The sequence below is a fragment of the Ceratotherium simum genome, chromosome 13, assembly GCF_057802395.1.
Source record: "Ceratotherium simum simum isolate JZ-2026a chromosome 13, ASM5780239v1, whole genome shotgun sequence".
NCBI lineage: Eukaryota > Metazoa > Chordata > Mammalia > Perissodactyla > Rhinocerotidae > Ceratotherium > Ceratotherium simum.
Window position 1 is genome coordinate 10568248 of NC_141912.1, and position 15730 is coordinate 10583977.

The following is a 15730-nucleotide window of genomic DNA, read 5'->3' on the forward strand; positions in this document are numbered from 1 at the left end:
TTCTGGTACTTCTTACTTCAGTTTTCCCCTCTTTAAAAAGGAAGGGATACTTGCTACTTAACTCCAGTCTAAGGAGTAGTATAAGTAATAAAGTAGTATAACCAATAAGTGGTATTGGTTGAATTTAGAATATAATTTAGGCACTTACTAAGTAATTTTATGTATTTGCTTAATCTCCTTGAGAGGAGTCCTAGTTTTCTCATGCTTGTTTTATGTGACATAGTTTTGACATGTCTGACAGGGCCAATCTTAAGGCATAATACCCAGAGCTCTACACAAGGGGTGTGACCAGGGTACTGTATACTAGATCATGCATTTCTGTTAATTCTGCAACCAGAATCAAAGTAAGATTTTTGGACAGCTCCGTCACAGTAGTGACTCTTGAAGCTTTTGGTCTACTGAGACCACAGGTCTTTTTCTTACATACTGCTATTAGTAATAACTACTCATAGATAGTGAAAGGGTTGGTGCTTGATATCATATACTTGCAAATACTTTGATTAAATGAAAAATTGTTCCATAGTTACTGGCATAGTCAATGATTGTCTTTTATCTTAATAGTTATACCAGATTCATGATTTAAATAATAAAGACAAATATATTTACAAGTAGCTCATTGGTATGTGGTTTTATTTCATGCCGTGATGAATTGGATTATCATGATCTTCTAACCATGAGTCTTGTACAGTCTAAAGGAAAATGGACAAAGAAAAGTAGACAGAACATTTCATTGTCTTTTTGATATTTTAAAAATTTATTTTCATGGGAATGTGTTTGGGAAAAAAGAAACTACTAGTTGTAGTTACACAGTGTTACAAAGGTCCGAACACCCACAAGTGGCCTGGGTGTTCTCTTGAGCAGTGAAGAGCTGTCTGTGTATTACGTATGATTACAGAGCTAACCTTCATCTTTATGCTTGTTTCCCCAAACCCTGCTGCTGTGTGAGGGCCAGGGAGAAGAGAACATCAGTTGTGACTTCTTGTTCCCCAGATGTTTGAATCATATGAATTGTAAGGGCAGAGGCACAGGAAAAGATTGTTCTAAACAAGAAAGCAATGCTAATTCTATATTAAATCAGACACATTTTGGGTTCTAAGCTAGCCCTTGGGTGATTATCATAATAGATCCTTTGTCACCTAATCCTTTCCTCATTGCTTTGAAATGCCACCTTTACCATGTACCAAATTTCCATATTTAGGACTGATTCTGGGTTTTCTAGTCTCTTCCATAGATCTACTTCTGTTTCAGTGCCAAATTGTATTAGTTACTGTAGATTTGTACCCATATTTTGATATTTGATAGGGCAAGTCTGTCATTGTTACTTTTCAGATTTTTCTTGACAAATTTATTTTCCAGATAAATCTAGAACTAGCTTTTTAATTTTAAAATGTATTTGAGATTTTGATTATGATTGCATGAATTGTAGATAAATTTGGCAGGAATTGAAAGTTTTAAAATACTAACTCTTCAATCCAGGAACACTGTATGTCCCTTCATTTAATTCAGTTTTTTTTTAATGTCTTAAAACAATATTTTAAAGCTTTATTTCTTTAGTTATTTGCATTTCTATTAAGATCATTGCAGGATATTTTATATTTATGTTATTATGAATGGGAACTTTTCATACATATTTTCTACTTAGGTATCAGTCTGATCAAAATGAAGTTCTGACATTAATGTAAATGCTTCTATCTACTCACTCAAGCATATTATTTGCCTTAGGTTTTTGTCAGCTACCCTTTATCTAGTCCCCTGGCTTTATCTTCAAGTTAGAAATAATAGGATGTTTGCTATCACTGATGAGATTCAACATCGTTCTAGAGACAGCAGTTGTTCTAGACAAAGCAATAAAATGAGAAATAGATGAAGTATAAATTAGTAGTGAAAAAGGAAAGAAATTAAACATTTTATATAGATAATATAATTGTCTAGAAAATCCAAGACAAGCAACTAAAAACCTATTACAACTAATGAGAAAGTTCTATAAAGCAGCAAGAAACAAGATCAACACCAAAAACCAGTAGCTTCCTATCAACAGCCATAATCAATTCTCTTCCATATCATTGCTGATATCCAAGTCCAAGCCTTACCATCTTTGAAGCTTCTTATAGGACTCCTTGTTTTCATGCTTTGGCCCAACAATTCATTCTCTCTCTAGCAGGCAGAGGCATATTTCAAGTAGCAACTCCTGGACTTAAAAATCATTCAGTCATCTCTCACTACATTTATAGCCATTAGTCTCTCTGTAACATCCTGTTCTTAATAGCACCCATCATAATTTGAAAACATACAATTTTGTGTGTGTTTATTTAAAGTGTCTCCAGAACGTATGTACTATGAGATCAGGGAAAAATTACTCATTTGTTACTACCATATAAACTATACTTAGTGATAGTAGGCACTTAATATTTGCTGAATACATAGATTGATCAAATCTTTTTTTAAAAATAGACTTTATTTTTTAGAACAGTTTTGAGAATACAGTGCAGAGAGTTCCCCATACTCTATTAGTAACGTCTTACATTAGCATGATACATTTGTTACAACTAATGAACCAATATTGATACATTATCGTTAGCTCAAGTCCATACTTATTCAGATTTCCGTAGATTTTCACTAATATCCTTTTACTATCCCAGGATCTCATCTAGGTCACCACATTACATTTAGTTGTCATGTCTCCTCAGGCTCCTCGTGGCTGTGACTTTCTTACATTTTTCTTGCTATTGATGACTAACAGTTGTGAGGACTACTGAGCAGGTATTTTGTATAACGTACTTCTATTGGAATTTGTCTAGTGTATTTCTCATGGTTTTAGGAGGAAAACTTCGGAGGTCAAGTGCTGTTTTCATCTCATCATTTCAGGTTACAGATATCCACATGATATTACTGTTGATGTTGACCTTGATCATCTGGCTGAGGTTGTGTTCGCCAGGCTCCTCCACTGTGAAGTTAGTCCTTTTTTCCCCTTCCCTCACTGGACTCTCCAAAAGCAAGTCACTGCACATTCCACACTTCAGGAAGGGGGAGTTCTGCTCTACCTCCTCAAGGGCAGAGTGTCTACATAAATTAATTTGGAATTCTGCTGCATGGAGATTTCTGTCTTCTTCCTCATTCATTCATTTATTTGTTTATTCCTATCAGTATGGACTCATGTATGTTTATTTCTACTTTGGGTTGTAATCCAATATTTCTTTATTGATTTTCTTGCTCAAACGGTTGCAGTTTTGGCCATTGGGAGCTCTTTCAGTTGGTTCCTGTGACCCTTTGACATAGCCCATCCATGTAGGCTTTTTTTGCTTGCTTGCTTTTTTTTTTTTTTTAAGAACTTCCTTACTTTCCGGCACTGTAAGGTGCTGCCGGCTCATCTTGTATATTTCATGCCCCAGTACTAGAATCAGCCATTTCTCCAAGGAGCCGTTCCTTTTATTGGACAGTGGTATTAGAAACCCAGATCTGGTTGCTAGATAATACTCATTGCTGCTGGGGTGAAATCTTTTATCTCATTATTTTCATATTTTATTTCATTATATTCATATAGTTTTATCTTTAATTCCTTTTTACTTTTTAAGTTGTTACTCTTTTTTCTAGTTTCTTAAGCTAAGTGCTCAAATTCAGCATATTTTCAGAGCTCATTTTTTTCATAAATACATCAAGTGCATAATTTTTTTCTCTGCGATCTGTTTTGGCTGAGTTTTACAAGTTTTAATACAGTGGTCTATCCTTCTCCATTTCTAAAGGGTGTATATTTTATTTTGGATTTTTTCCTTTTTGACTTATTGTTTAGAACAATATTTTAAAATTTTTAAGTGATAGATTTTGGGGGCATACCTTTTTATTGTTATATTCTACTTTTATTACACTGTGGAAAGAAGTTGTGGCTTACATATTTCTACATTTGAGAATTTGAGATTTTCTTTGTGGCTTAATATAAACTCAATTTTTTGTGCATGTTACATGTATTTGAGAAGAGTGTATGTTTTTCCTTATTGGTCAAAGTTCTATATGGTATACTTATTGGATAAACTTTGTTTACTGTTTTATTTGAAGACTCATTTACCTATTTTTGGCCTCTAGGTCTGTTTTCTGAGAAAAACCTCCCACTCAGAATCAATAACCATTGATTCAATAACCATTGATTCTGGTTATATCAGTTTCTTCTTGTATTTGTGATAAATCTTTGCTTCCTATATTTATGTTGTTCTGTTTTGTTTTTTTTTTTGTGAGGAAGATCAGCCCTGAGCTAACATCCGATGCCAATCCTCCTCTTTTTTTGCTGAGGAAGACTGGCCCTGGGCTAACATCTGTGCCCATCTTCCTCCACTTTATATGGGACGCCGCCACAGCATGGCTCGACAAGCAGTGCGTCGGTGTGCGCCCGGGATCCGAACCAGCGAACCCCGGGGCCGCCTCAGCGGAGCGCGTGCACTTAACTGCTGCGCCACCGGGCCCCCCCCATGTTGTTTTGTCTTAACATTTTATTTTGAAAATTTCAAAATCTACGAAAAGTTTTAATAATACTCATGAGCATTCCTATACCCGTTATCTAGTTTCACCGATTCACCAGTTAACATTAGGTGCTCTACCTCCTCTCCCCCCCATACACACACACACACGCACACATATGAATACAGGTGTAAAAGTCCTCAATGAGATATTAGCAAATCAAATCCAATAATATATAGAAAGAATTAATATACCTTGACCAAGTATAGGATTTATTCCAGGTATACAAAGCTAGTTCATCCTTTGAAAATCAATCAGTATAATCCATTACGTCAACAGGCTAAATAACAAAACTCATATGATCAATGATTATATCAATAGATACAGAAAAAGCATTTGACAAAATCTAATACTCATTCATAATAAAAACTGAGCAGGGGCCGGCCCTGTGGCTTAGCAGTTAAGTGTGCACGCTCCGCTACTGGCGGCCTGGGTTCAGATCCTGGGCGCGCACCAGCGCACTGCTTTTCTGACCATGCTGAGGCGGCGTCCCACATACAGCAACTAGAAGGATGTGCAACTATGACATACAACTATCTACTGGGGCTTTGGGGAGAAAAAGGGAAAAAAAGGAGGAGGATTAGCAATAGATGTTAGTGCAGGGCCGGTCTTCCTCAGCAAAAAGAGGAGGATTGGCATGGATGTTAGCTCAGGGCTGATCTTCCTCACAAAAAAAAAAAAACAGCAAATTAGGAATAGAGAGGCACTTCCTCAACTTGATAAAGAACATCAACAAATAAGCTACAGCTAACATATGTAATGGGGAGAAACTAGTTGTTTTCCTGGTAAGATCAGGAACGAAACAAGGATGTTCATTCTCTCCACTTCTATTCAACGTTGTACTGAAAGTCCTAGTTAGTGCAAGAAGACAAGAGAAGTAAAAAAGGTATACTGATGAGGAAGGAAGAAATAAAACTGTTTTTGTTTGCAGATGACATGCTTGTCTATGTAGAAAATGTCAAAGAATCAACAAACTCCGGGATTTAATAAGTGATTATAACAGGTCAGTTGCTTTCTTATATATGAGCAATGAACAATTGAAATTTGAAATTAAAAATACCATTCACCATTAGCACTAAAAACAGAAACACTTAGGTATAAATCAAACAAATAAGCATGAGATCTATATGAGGAAAACTACAAAACACTGATAAAAGAAGTCAAAGAAGATGTAAATAAATACATAGTCCATGTACACAGATAGGAAGACTCAGTACTGTCAAGCTGTCAGTTCTTCCCAACTTGATCTAGATTCAACACAATCCCAATCAAAATCCAGTAAGTTATTTTGTGAATATTTGCAAACTGATTCTAGAATTTGTGTGCAGAGGTAGATGACCCACAATAGCCAACACAATATTGGAGGAGAGAAACAGGGTTGGAGGACTGATACTACCTGACTTTAGAACTTTTATAAAACTATAGTAATTAAGACAGTGTGGTATTGGTGAGAAAATAGACACATAGATCAGTGGAACAGAATAGAGTCCAGAAATAGACCCACACAAATAGAGTCAACTGATCTTTGACAAAGCAGCAAAGGAAATTCAATGGAGAAAGGAGAGTCTTTTCAACAAATGATGCTGGAACAACTGGACATAAACATGAGAAAATAAAAAGAATCTAGACACAGACCTTACACCTTTCACAAAAATCAACTCAAAATGGATCATAGATCTAAATGTAAAATGCAAAACTATAAAACTAGAAGATAACATAGGAGAAAATCATAGGTGATATTGAGTTTGGTGATGACTTTTTAGATACAACACCAAAAGCATGATCCGTGAGAGAAAAATTTATAAGTTGGACTTCATTAAAATTAAAAACTGCTCTGTGAAAAACACTGTTAAGAGAATGAAAAGACAAGTCACAGACTGGGAGGAAATATTTGCAAAAGACATATCTGTTAAAGGTCTTCTTTTATCTAAAATATACAAAGAACCATTAAAACTCAACAATAAGAAAATGAACAATCCAATTTAAAAATGGGCAAAAGATCTGAACAGATAGTTCACCAGAGGATATATACAGATGACAAGCATCTGAAAAGATGCCAACATCATATGTCATTACGGAATTGCAAATTAAAAAAACTACACCACTACACACTTATTAGAATGGCCAAAATCCAAAACATTGACACCACCAAATGCTGGCCAGGATGTGGAGCAACAGGAACTATAATTCATTGCTGGTGGGGATGCAAAGTGGTACACTTTGGAACACAGTCTGGCGCTTTCTTACAAAATTAAACATACTTCTACCACATGATCCAGCCATTATGCTCCCTAGAATTTACCCAAATGAGGTGAAAACTGATGTGCACACAAAAACATGCACGTGAATGTTTATCGCAGCTTTATTCATAATTGCCCAAACAACCAAGATGTCTGTCAGTGGGAGAATGGATAAACTGTGGTACATATAGACAATGGAATATTCTTCAGTGATAAACAGAAATGAGATAGCAATAAAAGACATGGAGGAACCTTAAATGCATATTACTAAATGAAAGAAGCCAATCTGAAAAGGCTACATACTGCACGATTCCAACTTGATGACATTCTGTAAAAGGAGAAACTATGAAGACTCAATAAAAAGATCAATGGTTGCTAGAGGATTGGGGGAGGGAGGGAGGGATAAAGGGGTAGGGATAAAGGGGTAGAGCACAGGGGATTTTTAGGGCAGTGAAAATGTTCTGTATGATACTGTAATGGTAGACACATGTCATTATACATTTTGTCAAAACCTAAAATGTACAACACAAAGAGTGAACCCTAATGTAAACTATGGACTTTAGTTAATAATAATGTATCAATATTGGCTCATCAGTTATAACAAATGTCCCACACTAATGCAAGATGTTAATAATACGGAAAATTCAGGAGGGGGAGATGAGGTAGTATATGGAAACTCTCTGTACTTGCCAATCAATTTTTCCATAAACCTAAAACCACAAAAAATGACTAATGAAGAGAACAACAAATAGGCCTCAGAGTATAAATATAAAGTTTAAAAATGTAAAGAAAACACACTAGTTAACCAGATTAATTTTAATGTCTATTTGGAGTTTAAAAGTTTCCCAGCAACACAAAAGAATTTTTTAGCTTTAAGACATTAAAACTGTACAAATATATATATATAAAACCATTAATAGATATATATGTAACCAACATAAATTACTCTTTAGATTTTAACATTGTTCAACAAGGTGCGCTGAATTTCTGTACAAAAATAACCATATTATTTTATAATGTGCCTTTGGATCATGTCCACAAGTTGATACCAATTGCATTAGCATTTGTTACAAAGTCATAAAATACATAAAAATATCTGCAGTTGATAACATTATTCTTTAGAAAGAATATACAGTACTAATGTCTGGTCCATAAAATGGCAGGTTTAAATAGAGTAGTCCTAAGTTTAAAATGTCTATTTTAAATACAAATTTAGAAATAAAAATAAGAAAAAAAATGTAGTAAGTGAAATCACTGCTATAGCAACTAAATGCATTTGCTCTCCTGAGCAAACGTGGTCAGAGCTGAGTCAGGGATCTGCAGCAGCAACAGTGTGCTTTGGGGAACCAGCTGGCACACCCCATCTTTATGTCTGCTAGGAATGAGAAACAGCATATTTTGAAAGTCTGATGAACACACATCACAGTTTCAAGAAGTTTCTTAACGATGTGAAGATGAGACAACCTTGACTTGGTTAATGGAAGTCATCAAGCCATTGGGTTTCACAGTCACCATGAATTCACAGCAGTTGTATTGGTCAAAATCAAACAATAGACTCTCCACTAAAATCAGGTGGCATAATTTTGAAATCTCTATGTTAAAGAAAAATTTATTTCTAAGAAAGACATCCTGCTCAAGATTGGCATTACCATTGTTTTCATAATTACAAAGTAGGAAAAAAAATGATAAATTACCAACTTTCTGCCATTGCCAAAGTGGCGGAGTAGAGCCTTAGCCAAACAAGAACCATAACTGACAGCCTGCAGAGATCTACCTAATTGCTGTAAAAAACCAAACCAAAACAAACCTGAGGTCAATCAATGAAATATTAAATAGTTTAGGCAAATACACAACAAATGAAAACGAAAACACTCTAAACACTTACTTTCTGGAGGCATTTTTTCAAAAGCTTCTTTTCGTACTTAGTATTTATTAATTTGTAGATGAAATACTTGATACTTTGGCAAATAGTTTATTCAATACTTTATAAAGTCCTACCCATATATTAGCACTGTGGGCAATGATGCTAAGAAAATGCATTTCATTTCTAGGAAAGAAATAAAATAGGAGATGATTTTTGCTCTTCGAAGTACCCACTATCACATATTTCTTCCAGAACTCAGTAGAAATAGACATCTGTAGACATTTCCCAGGGTCAGGGGACTTGCACGGACTCTATGGAGCAATGCTGTGGGGCTTCACACCAGACTCCTACCGGTGGCCTCCGTACTTGGCTACCCAGTCTGTCCTCCCGTGCACCGAGGGAACGGGCTGTGCGCGGTTCACAATATTTAGATTCTTGGCTGTAGGATTGTAAGTAGGTCCTGAAAACTGCCCCCGACCAGTTTTTGTGTTCCAGGTGTATTCTGGAAGAAATCAGAATTAGAAATTAGAATGTTATTCATTTGATTATCAAAATCAAAATAAAGCAATTCATCCTCTCATTTTATGGGGAACTTTTGAATTTATATTTAAAAGATTAATTCAGTGGTCTCTAAGGTTTTTTTTTTAATATTAAAACCAAAAATTCTAGTGTAGTATTATATTGACACAAATTAGAATTTTCTAATTAGTAGCTTAAGAGCCAATATTGCTGGTTTATAGTTCTGACACTGCTATTTCTTCTTTGAGTTCACTGAAATGCCTATCACATTTGGATAGGCCACACCAACTAGGATGACCAAGAACATTCTTGGTTCAAGTTCCATGGGCAAAACCCACAGTGTACGTGACTGTAAAATCACACTGTGGTTACATCTAAACAATACTCAGACAGAGTATCACTACAGACAATATATTCAGAATTGTGAATCCTATAAAGCTCTGGCTTCTTGGAGCTACACAGATGGGGTCCCATAATAGATTTCTTTTAAATGTGAAAATGTGGGTTTTCGAGTCAAGAAATTTCATTTTTTATTGGGAAAATGATGGGTGGTAACAGAATCTCTTTAAAAGGTGAGCCATTCCCAGGATCCCAAACCTTTCATCACAAGGTTTTGTTTTATTCATACATTTGGCTGGTTAAATATTCATAAAAATTTTAATTTGTTAAACATTTATTGTTATCCGAACAATTTACAAGCTAAAATTGCTTCAACATCTCCAATGACAAAGCAGTAAATCATTTCAGAGAGAACATGAACATCTTCAATCCTTCCTTCACCCCCTCCTCACTTCAGATTGATAGCTAAGTATCACAGGTATTCTGAGGAGGGATGTTTGATCTTTCCATTTGGAGTTTAAATGTCTTTCCACACTGTGTGGTAGCTGTCATTCTTGGATTAAACTCTAAGTGTCAATTTTGAAATGAGTCTGACCATTTTGTACACTTAACACTAGCTGTACCATATTTACTTGCATGAGCTTCCCTGTTTTTTTCTTACAGTTTCACTGTAAAATTGGGAATATAGGGGGAAATTATTGGGAGCATGTGGGTCTGGATGTGCTGCTAACTTCAGCTTAAAGGGGACAAAGCATGAAGTGAGGAACTGCCTGGTAACAGTCACCCTGATGCTGTGCAGTTTGGCTGTGTCAGGGAAGCCAAGAGCTCTCCCCCTTAGTGGTTCAACAGGCCATAAAATTCTCAACGGTAAAGCCAATAAAAACGTACCTAACAAAGGCAGGGACAAAGTGTCTAGAAGGGCCAGTTAACCCTTAACTGTTAAGAAACAGTTAAGGAAACACGAGTTAAACAGTTAACCATGTTCTCCAGGAATAGCCCTTTAGTTATAACCTACTGGAATACAGACAGGCATCAGTCTGTTATATTAGTGAGCTCACACATGAGGTCTGCAGGTCAAAATGGCCCCGTGGGCAGAGGAGAGAGCCTGGGAAGGGATTGGAGTTGAGCGAGGGAGGAGAAAGGCAGTAAGCCCTGGTGATTCAGAGAAGGGGAGAGGAAACACAGTCTTAAACAAACAATTGGGGAGGCTCTTGGGGTGAGAAGTGAGGGGTTTGGGGAGGAACAAACAGAGAAGCTTTTTTCCAGGTCATGACAGTCAAGTCCTAAAACCATTTGAAGGAAACTGTGTCCAGGCCAATATTTGTCAAACCTTCTTTGAAGAGGGGATCATTTTGCCAAGAAGGTGGTAGTGTTGACTTTTAGGATTCCCTTCTGAGAAATAATAGAGTTTTAGGACTCAAGCACCCTTGGTGAAGAACTTCGTAGCTGACAAAGGAGCCAAGATCTCATGGCAGGGCAAGAAATGCTTTTGTCCCTTAGTGGGGCCATGACGGCACCTCACCACTCCCCAGAGCAGAGCAGGCAGCCCTGTAATGCTTGCTGTGCATTTATTTGAAAAACTGCTTGTGTCCTATCCAAGACATTTAATTTCTTGTAGAAAATGTTTGCTAAAGGAAAGGTGTTTGCCTCTAGTTAAGAATTTAATCAATGCCACTACTATATAACTTTTAGCAAGATACAAAACCTCAGTAAAATGGAGATCATAAGAGTACCTTCTGTCACAGAGCCATTGGGAGGATTACATCAGTTAATGTATGCAGAGCTCCTCGACCAGGGCCCTGGACTTCTAAAGGGCAGCTGTGTATGAAAGAAGTCACTCCTCAAAGTCCTTGTTACTGTCAGAGCAGGGGGTGAGGGGTATTGGGAAGTTTGGGATGAGAGATTATATGTGGAGAAAGAAATTAATTTGACTCTTCTCCTCAAAACTTGAGGGTGAGGAAGAAGAGCGGAGAGGAAGACTGTGAGAGAAGGGGAAATAGTTGAGTAAATACGGTAATGACCTGGTTTTGTTTTCTTGTGGGAAACTGTCACACAAGTGGCAGGACTGGAAGACACATCTCTCACAGAACAGTGTTTACCTAAGGATTTGCATTGACCACTTGAGAATGATTAATGTCTACTTTTTTTTTTACCTTTTCTCCTATCTCCACCTGTAGGAAAATCTGATAAGCAGAGTAAATGAAGAGATGAAAAGTTATGAGAAAGCATTTAGTTGAAAAAAATGAAAACAGGAATATGCATGCTAATCTGACAGAATAATTAATAATATAAAGGCCTTCAATATCTTATAAAATATGTTTAAAAATACCTACTTGCACTTTCTAAGAGCAGGTACTCAGATAAAAGAATTTGAAACATTATGATTTTCTGCTTTTATGTTAAAAATTGCTAAGCCATGGCTAATGGCTCATTGTAAGGTTGCCTTAAAATATTTGCGGCTTTATAAAAATTATTGCTGTATATAAAATGTTTATTAACATATTTTGTTTCAGCAGAGAGATGATAAAGCAATTCTTTTCACAGATAAGGTTAACTCAGTTTAAGTACTCAGTACTCAAACAGTACTCAAACTGAGTACTGTTTAAGCAGTTCTACTGTGGTAAGAAATAAAAAATTACAGGAGTCCAGTGCTTTTTACAATTTTAGCTTTAATACTGTGAACTTTAAAGATGGGCACCTCTAATCAGGAGTTTTAATATAAGATCCTGGTAGGACAGGCTATGAGAATACTTTTGGAGTCAACTTTTAAATTAAACTATAACTGGGTATCTTATCATACTCTTCTGATTATCTGCCTTAATGTTTACTTTAGGTGCTTTAATAAAGAAATCAGATTAAAATAATCGGTTATCTCAAGTACAGAATCATCACCCTCAATTTCAAGACCTTGAACGCGGCTGTCATATGCCACGCCACTGCAGAACAGGCGACCTAATTAGTCACAACATTGGAGGGTGAGGAATAAACCCCTTCACCACCTAATACCTACCATTGCAAAGCACAAGCCAGTGCAGGTTATGCCACAGTTTAGTTCTACACTCTACAATAGAACCGTAGAGGACCCGCCTGTTAACTGCTACATAACAGCCTCTCAACCTTGATTAAGTTTTCACTGTGCCAGGTACTGGGCAGGAAACTGAAAAATGCACCTTCTCACATCTCATTGTGTAGCACAGCACACTCGGTGGAATTAGACAAACCGAGTTTCTTTCCTGGCTCCATTGTACTAGGCGTGTGACCCTAGGTAAATTACTTAGTGTCAGTTCCCTCATCTGTAAGAGATCTACCTCACCAGGTCATCATCAGGATTAAATGGCACATCCACGTGTTTGGCAAAGAGTAAGCACTTAATTAGAGGTAGCTCTTCTTATAATTGTTAGACTCTCAAACCACATCTTTGGTAGAAAAACAGGACATTTTGCCAAAAACAATTAGAATTCTTATTACTAAAGTGAGACTAATTTAAAAGTCGTCACTCGGGGAAAGTGACTGTATAAATTTAACAGAGCTCCTTTCTGATCAGAACGCTCAAAACCTGTATCTAAGGTTGTTCTTACCTGAGGCTGTTGCACCGAGAGGTGCTAAGTGTATCCTCTGGCCAGCTGACCCCACTTCTTTTTTGAGAAAGGAAGGAATATATCCTGACTGATTGTAAGTAGCATAGTTTCCAAGATTTCCTGGTGACGCATCATAAAGTTTCACAGTCAGAAGGTGAATATTTTAAAGCACTGAAGAGTAACTTTGAATACTCCCCCTACTAATTCTAAAGTCTGTTTTTTGGCATCTACTATATTTCAGGTGCAGCACTACAGTTTTACAGATATGCCTACTCAGTCCATATAACAACCCTCTTAGAGGCATATTGTTATCCACACTTTGTGGCTCTTAGAACTTGCCTGAGTTCTCACAGTAAGTGAGCGAGCTAGAATCTGAACCCAAGGCCGAGTTCACCCTGAACAGACCAGGTTTCTTATGATTCCAGTTCTTAACGTGAGAGTGTATTTCCTGCCAGGAAGTCCCCATCCCTGCGGGCTCTCTGTGCTCTTCTTCAGTTTGTAAAATCACTATATAAGTGAACCTGTTCTCATAGGGTTGTTTTAGGGACTGAATGAGATATAAGCAAAGAACTTAGCCTAGAATCTGGTGTTCAAGAAAGTCAGCTATCATCCTCCTCCTCCCCATCACTATTAGTGAATGATCACTCTGGGTCAATATAAGGATGGGTTGACCGGGGGGGAATCTAAAGGCAGGAGACCAGTCAGGAGGCCACTGCTATGGCTGAAATGAGAGCCTATGAGGGTCTGAACTAAGACCATCACAGGAGGATGGAGATGGGAACTGAGTAGGTGTACCGGGTGGGAGGGGTAGGGAAAGAGAGGACTATATACCCCTGAGTTTGTATCTTAGAACAGCAATATAGGAGGAGAATCACGTTTGGGGGAAAGACATGGTGCCTGTGGGATAGTCAAGTCTCAGAGGTCGAGCAGGCCTGGAGGCTGGGAATTATCAGGGTATGGCAGTTATGGAGCTGTGGGCTTGGAGGAGCCAGCTCAGAGGGATCACAGGGATCTGCAAAGACCCAGAATAGAACCCCAGGGAACACCTGCATGAAGAGAAAGGAAAGAGACAGAATAGAGAGGTTGATGATAGGAAGAGCAGAGTCTGAAAATTCAAGAGAATACAGCGTGTGAAGAAAGAAGGCATAGCAAACGCGACAGAGAGGTCTGGTGGGGTTAGTGCTGCCGTTGGACCTCGCCACCAGGATAATGTCGGGACCAGCAGGAGCTGAGGCAAGTGGGGGACAACCTACAGTGAGTTGAGGAGCAAACTGGAAATAAGGAAAAATGAATACAACTGCTCTTTCAAAGAGCCTAGCTATGCCAGAAAGGAGACCAGTTTGTCAGCAAGAAGGTGTAACAGGGCTCTGATCGCCTTGGTAGTTTCAAAGAACTGTTTATTTGGCAGCTAGAACTGAAGCATTTTTCACCAGGTGTTATTTGTTCACAAGTCTGGACTCTGAGCTCCTGGTCTCTGATGTCTGTCACGGTGCTATGCACAGTAGGCTCTCAGTAAGTGTTTGCTCCTGACACTTAAACAGCAATACTATTTATCAGAACCTGAAGGATTTTACAGAGCAAACACGTTGTCAGTTTATATAATTTTTAACACTACTGAATTTTGCCTAATTTGGCCTTTCTTTCCACCTCGAGTACCCATTCTAAATCAAGAATCAGCCCTTTACTTCAAAAGACTTTTTGAAAGGAAGTTCAAGGCAGTGATCACATTCAGTAGCAGCTTTAACATATCTCTTGCTCTCTTCTTTATCATCAGAGCAAACACTTATTAAATGCTTACTGTATGAGAAAAATCCTAGGTATGGTTATACAACAATACCTAGGTAAATATGATTTCCTCCATTTTATAGATGGAGAAATTGATGTAGGGAGCCTATGTGATTTGTCCAAAATCACAAGGCTAGTGAGTGACAGAATAGGGATATGTCAGAGTTTAAAAGCCATGTGCTGAAGAGTAATAGGATGTTGCTTCCTATTGGGGGAAGAAGTTGCTAAGAAAAAATGCATAGAAAATTAGGTCTTCTTAAATTATTTGGCTTTCTCATTTGAAGTATCTTGTGAGCTGCAAATTTTTAGGTTGGAGTCAATAGTTAGCACTGTTGAAATCAGCGACATCGAACCTCTAGGAAATCCACCTTCTCTATTAACCTGGTTAACTTTTTCTTTTAAATGATTGTTAATGCTTAATAAATGAGTTTCAGAACTTTATAAAAAAATTTCCAGAAATATTAACTACAAAATTAGAAAATATTCTTTTAATTCTTTTCAGTAGATTTGCTTGATTTCTGTAAGTGGTCATAATTAATTTAAGAAGACGAGTATAGAGCTTTTTGAGAGCAAATTAGTCTTAGAGTCCCAACTACTGAAGAAAGATGTTCTTGATGTCGTGGAATGTCCTTCTTTCTCTTAGTCCTGATCTGACTCCTAAAATCAGGTTACCTTGGCCTCCATAGTGGCTTTTTGTGACAAGATCTGGGGTAGATGTTGAGAAGAAAATTGGACAAGAGATTCAAAGAGCAAGGTGTACTCATCAATAATGCCCAGAAATTACCTTGTGGGTCCTCTAATTTTTCAGGCAAACTTTCATTGCATGATAGTTTTTCAATTGGTTTAATTATACTTTCTTCTAAAGAAAAGGCAGATGGAAAGAAAGAATGAATAATAAG

General features: G+C 37.2%; 1 protein-coding gene across 3 annotated transcripts in view; it reads right to left on the reverse strand.

Annotated features, from left to right (window-relative positions):
* Nucleotides 1-7556: 7556 nt before the first annotated feature.
* MAK (male germ cell associated kinase) overlaps nucleotides 7557-15730 on the reverse strand; it is a 57971-nt gene continuing 49797 nt past the window's right edge. For 2 of the 3 annotated variants that reach the window (XM_087437997.1, XM_004432126.3), the window contains one exon: nucleotides 7557-9112. In XM_087437997.1, the coding sequence (XP_087294123.1) occupies nucleotides 8958-9112 (155 nt within the window). In that variant the 3' untranslated portion in view covers nucleotides 7557-8957. Of the gene's footprint in view, nucleotides 9113-13046; nucleotides 13167-15730 lie in introns of all 3 variants that reach the window. The other variant, XM_087437996.1, reaches the window with a different exon arrangement.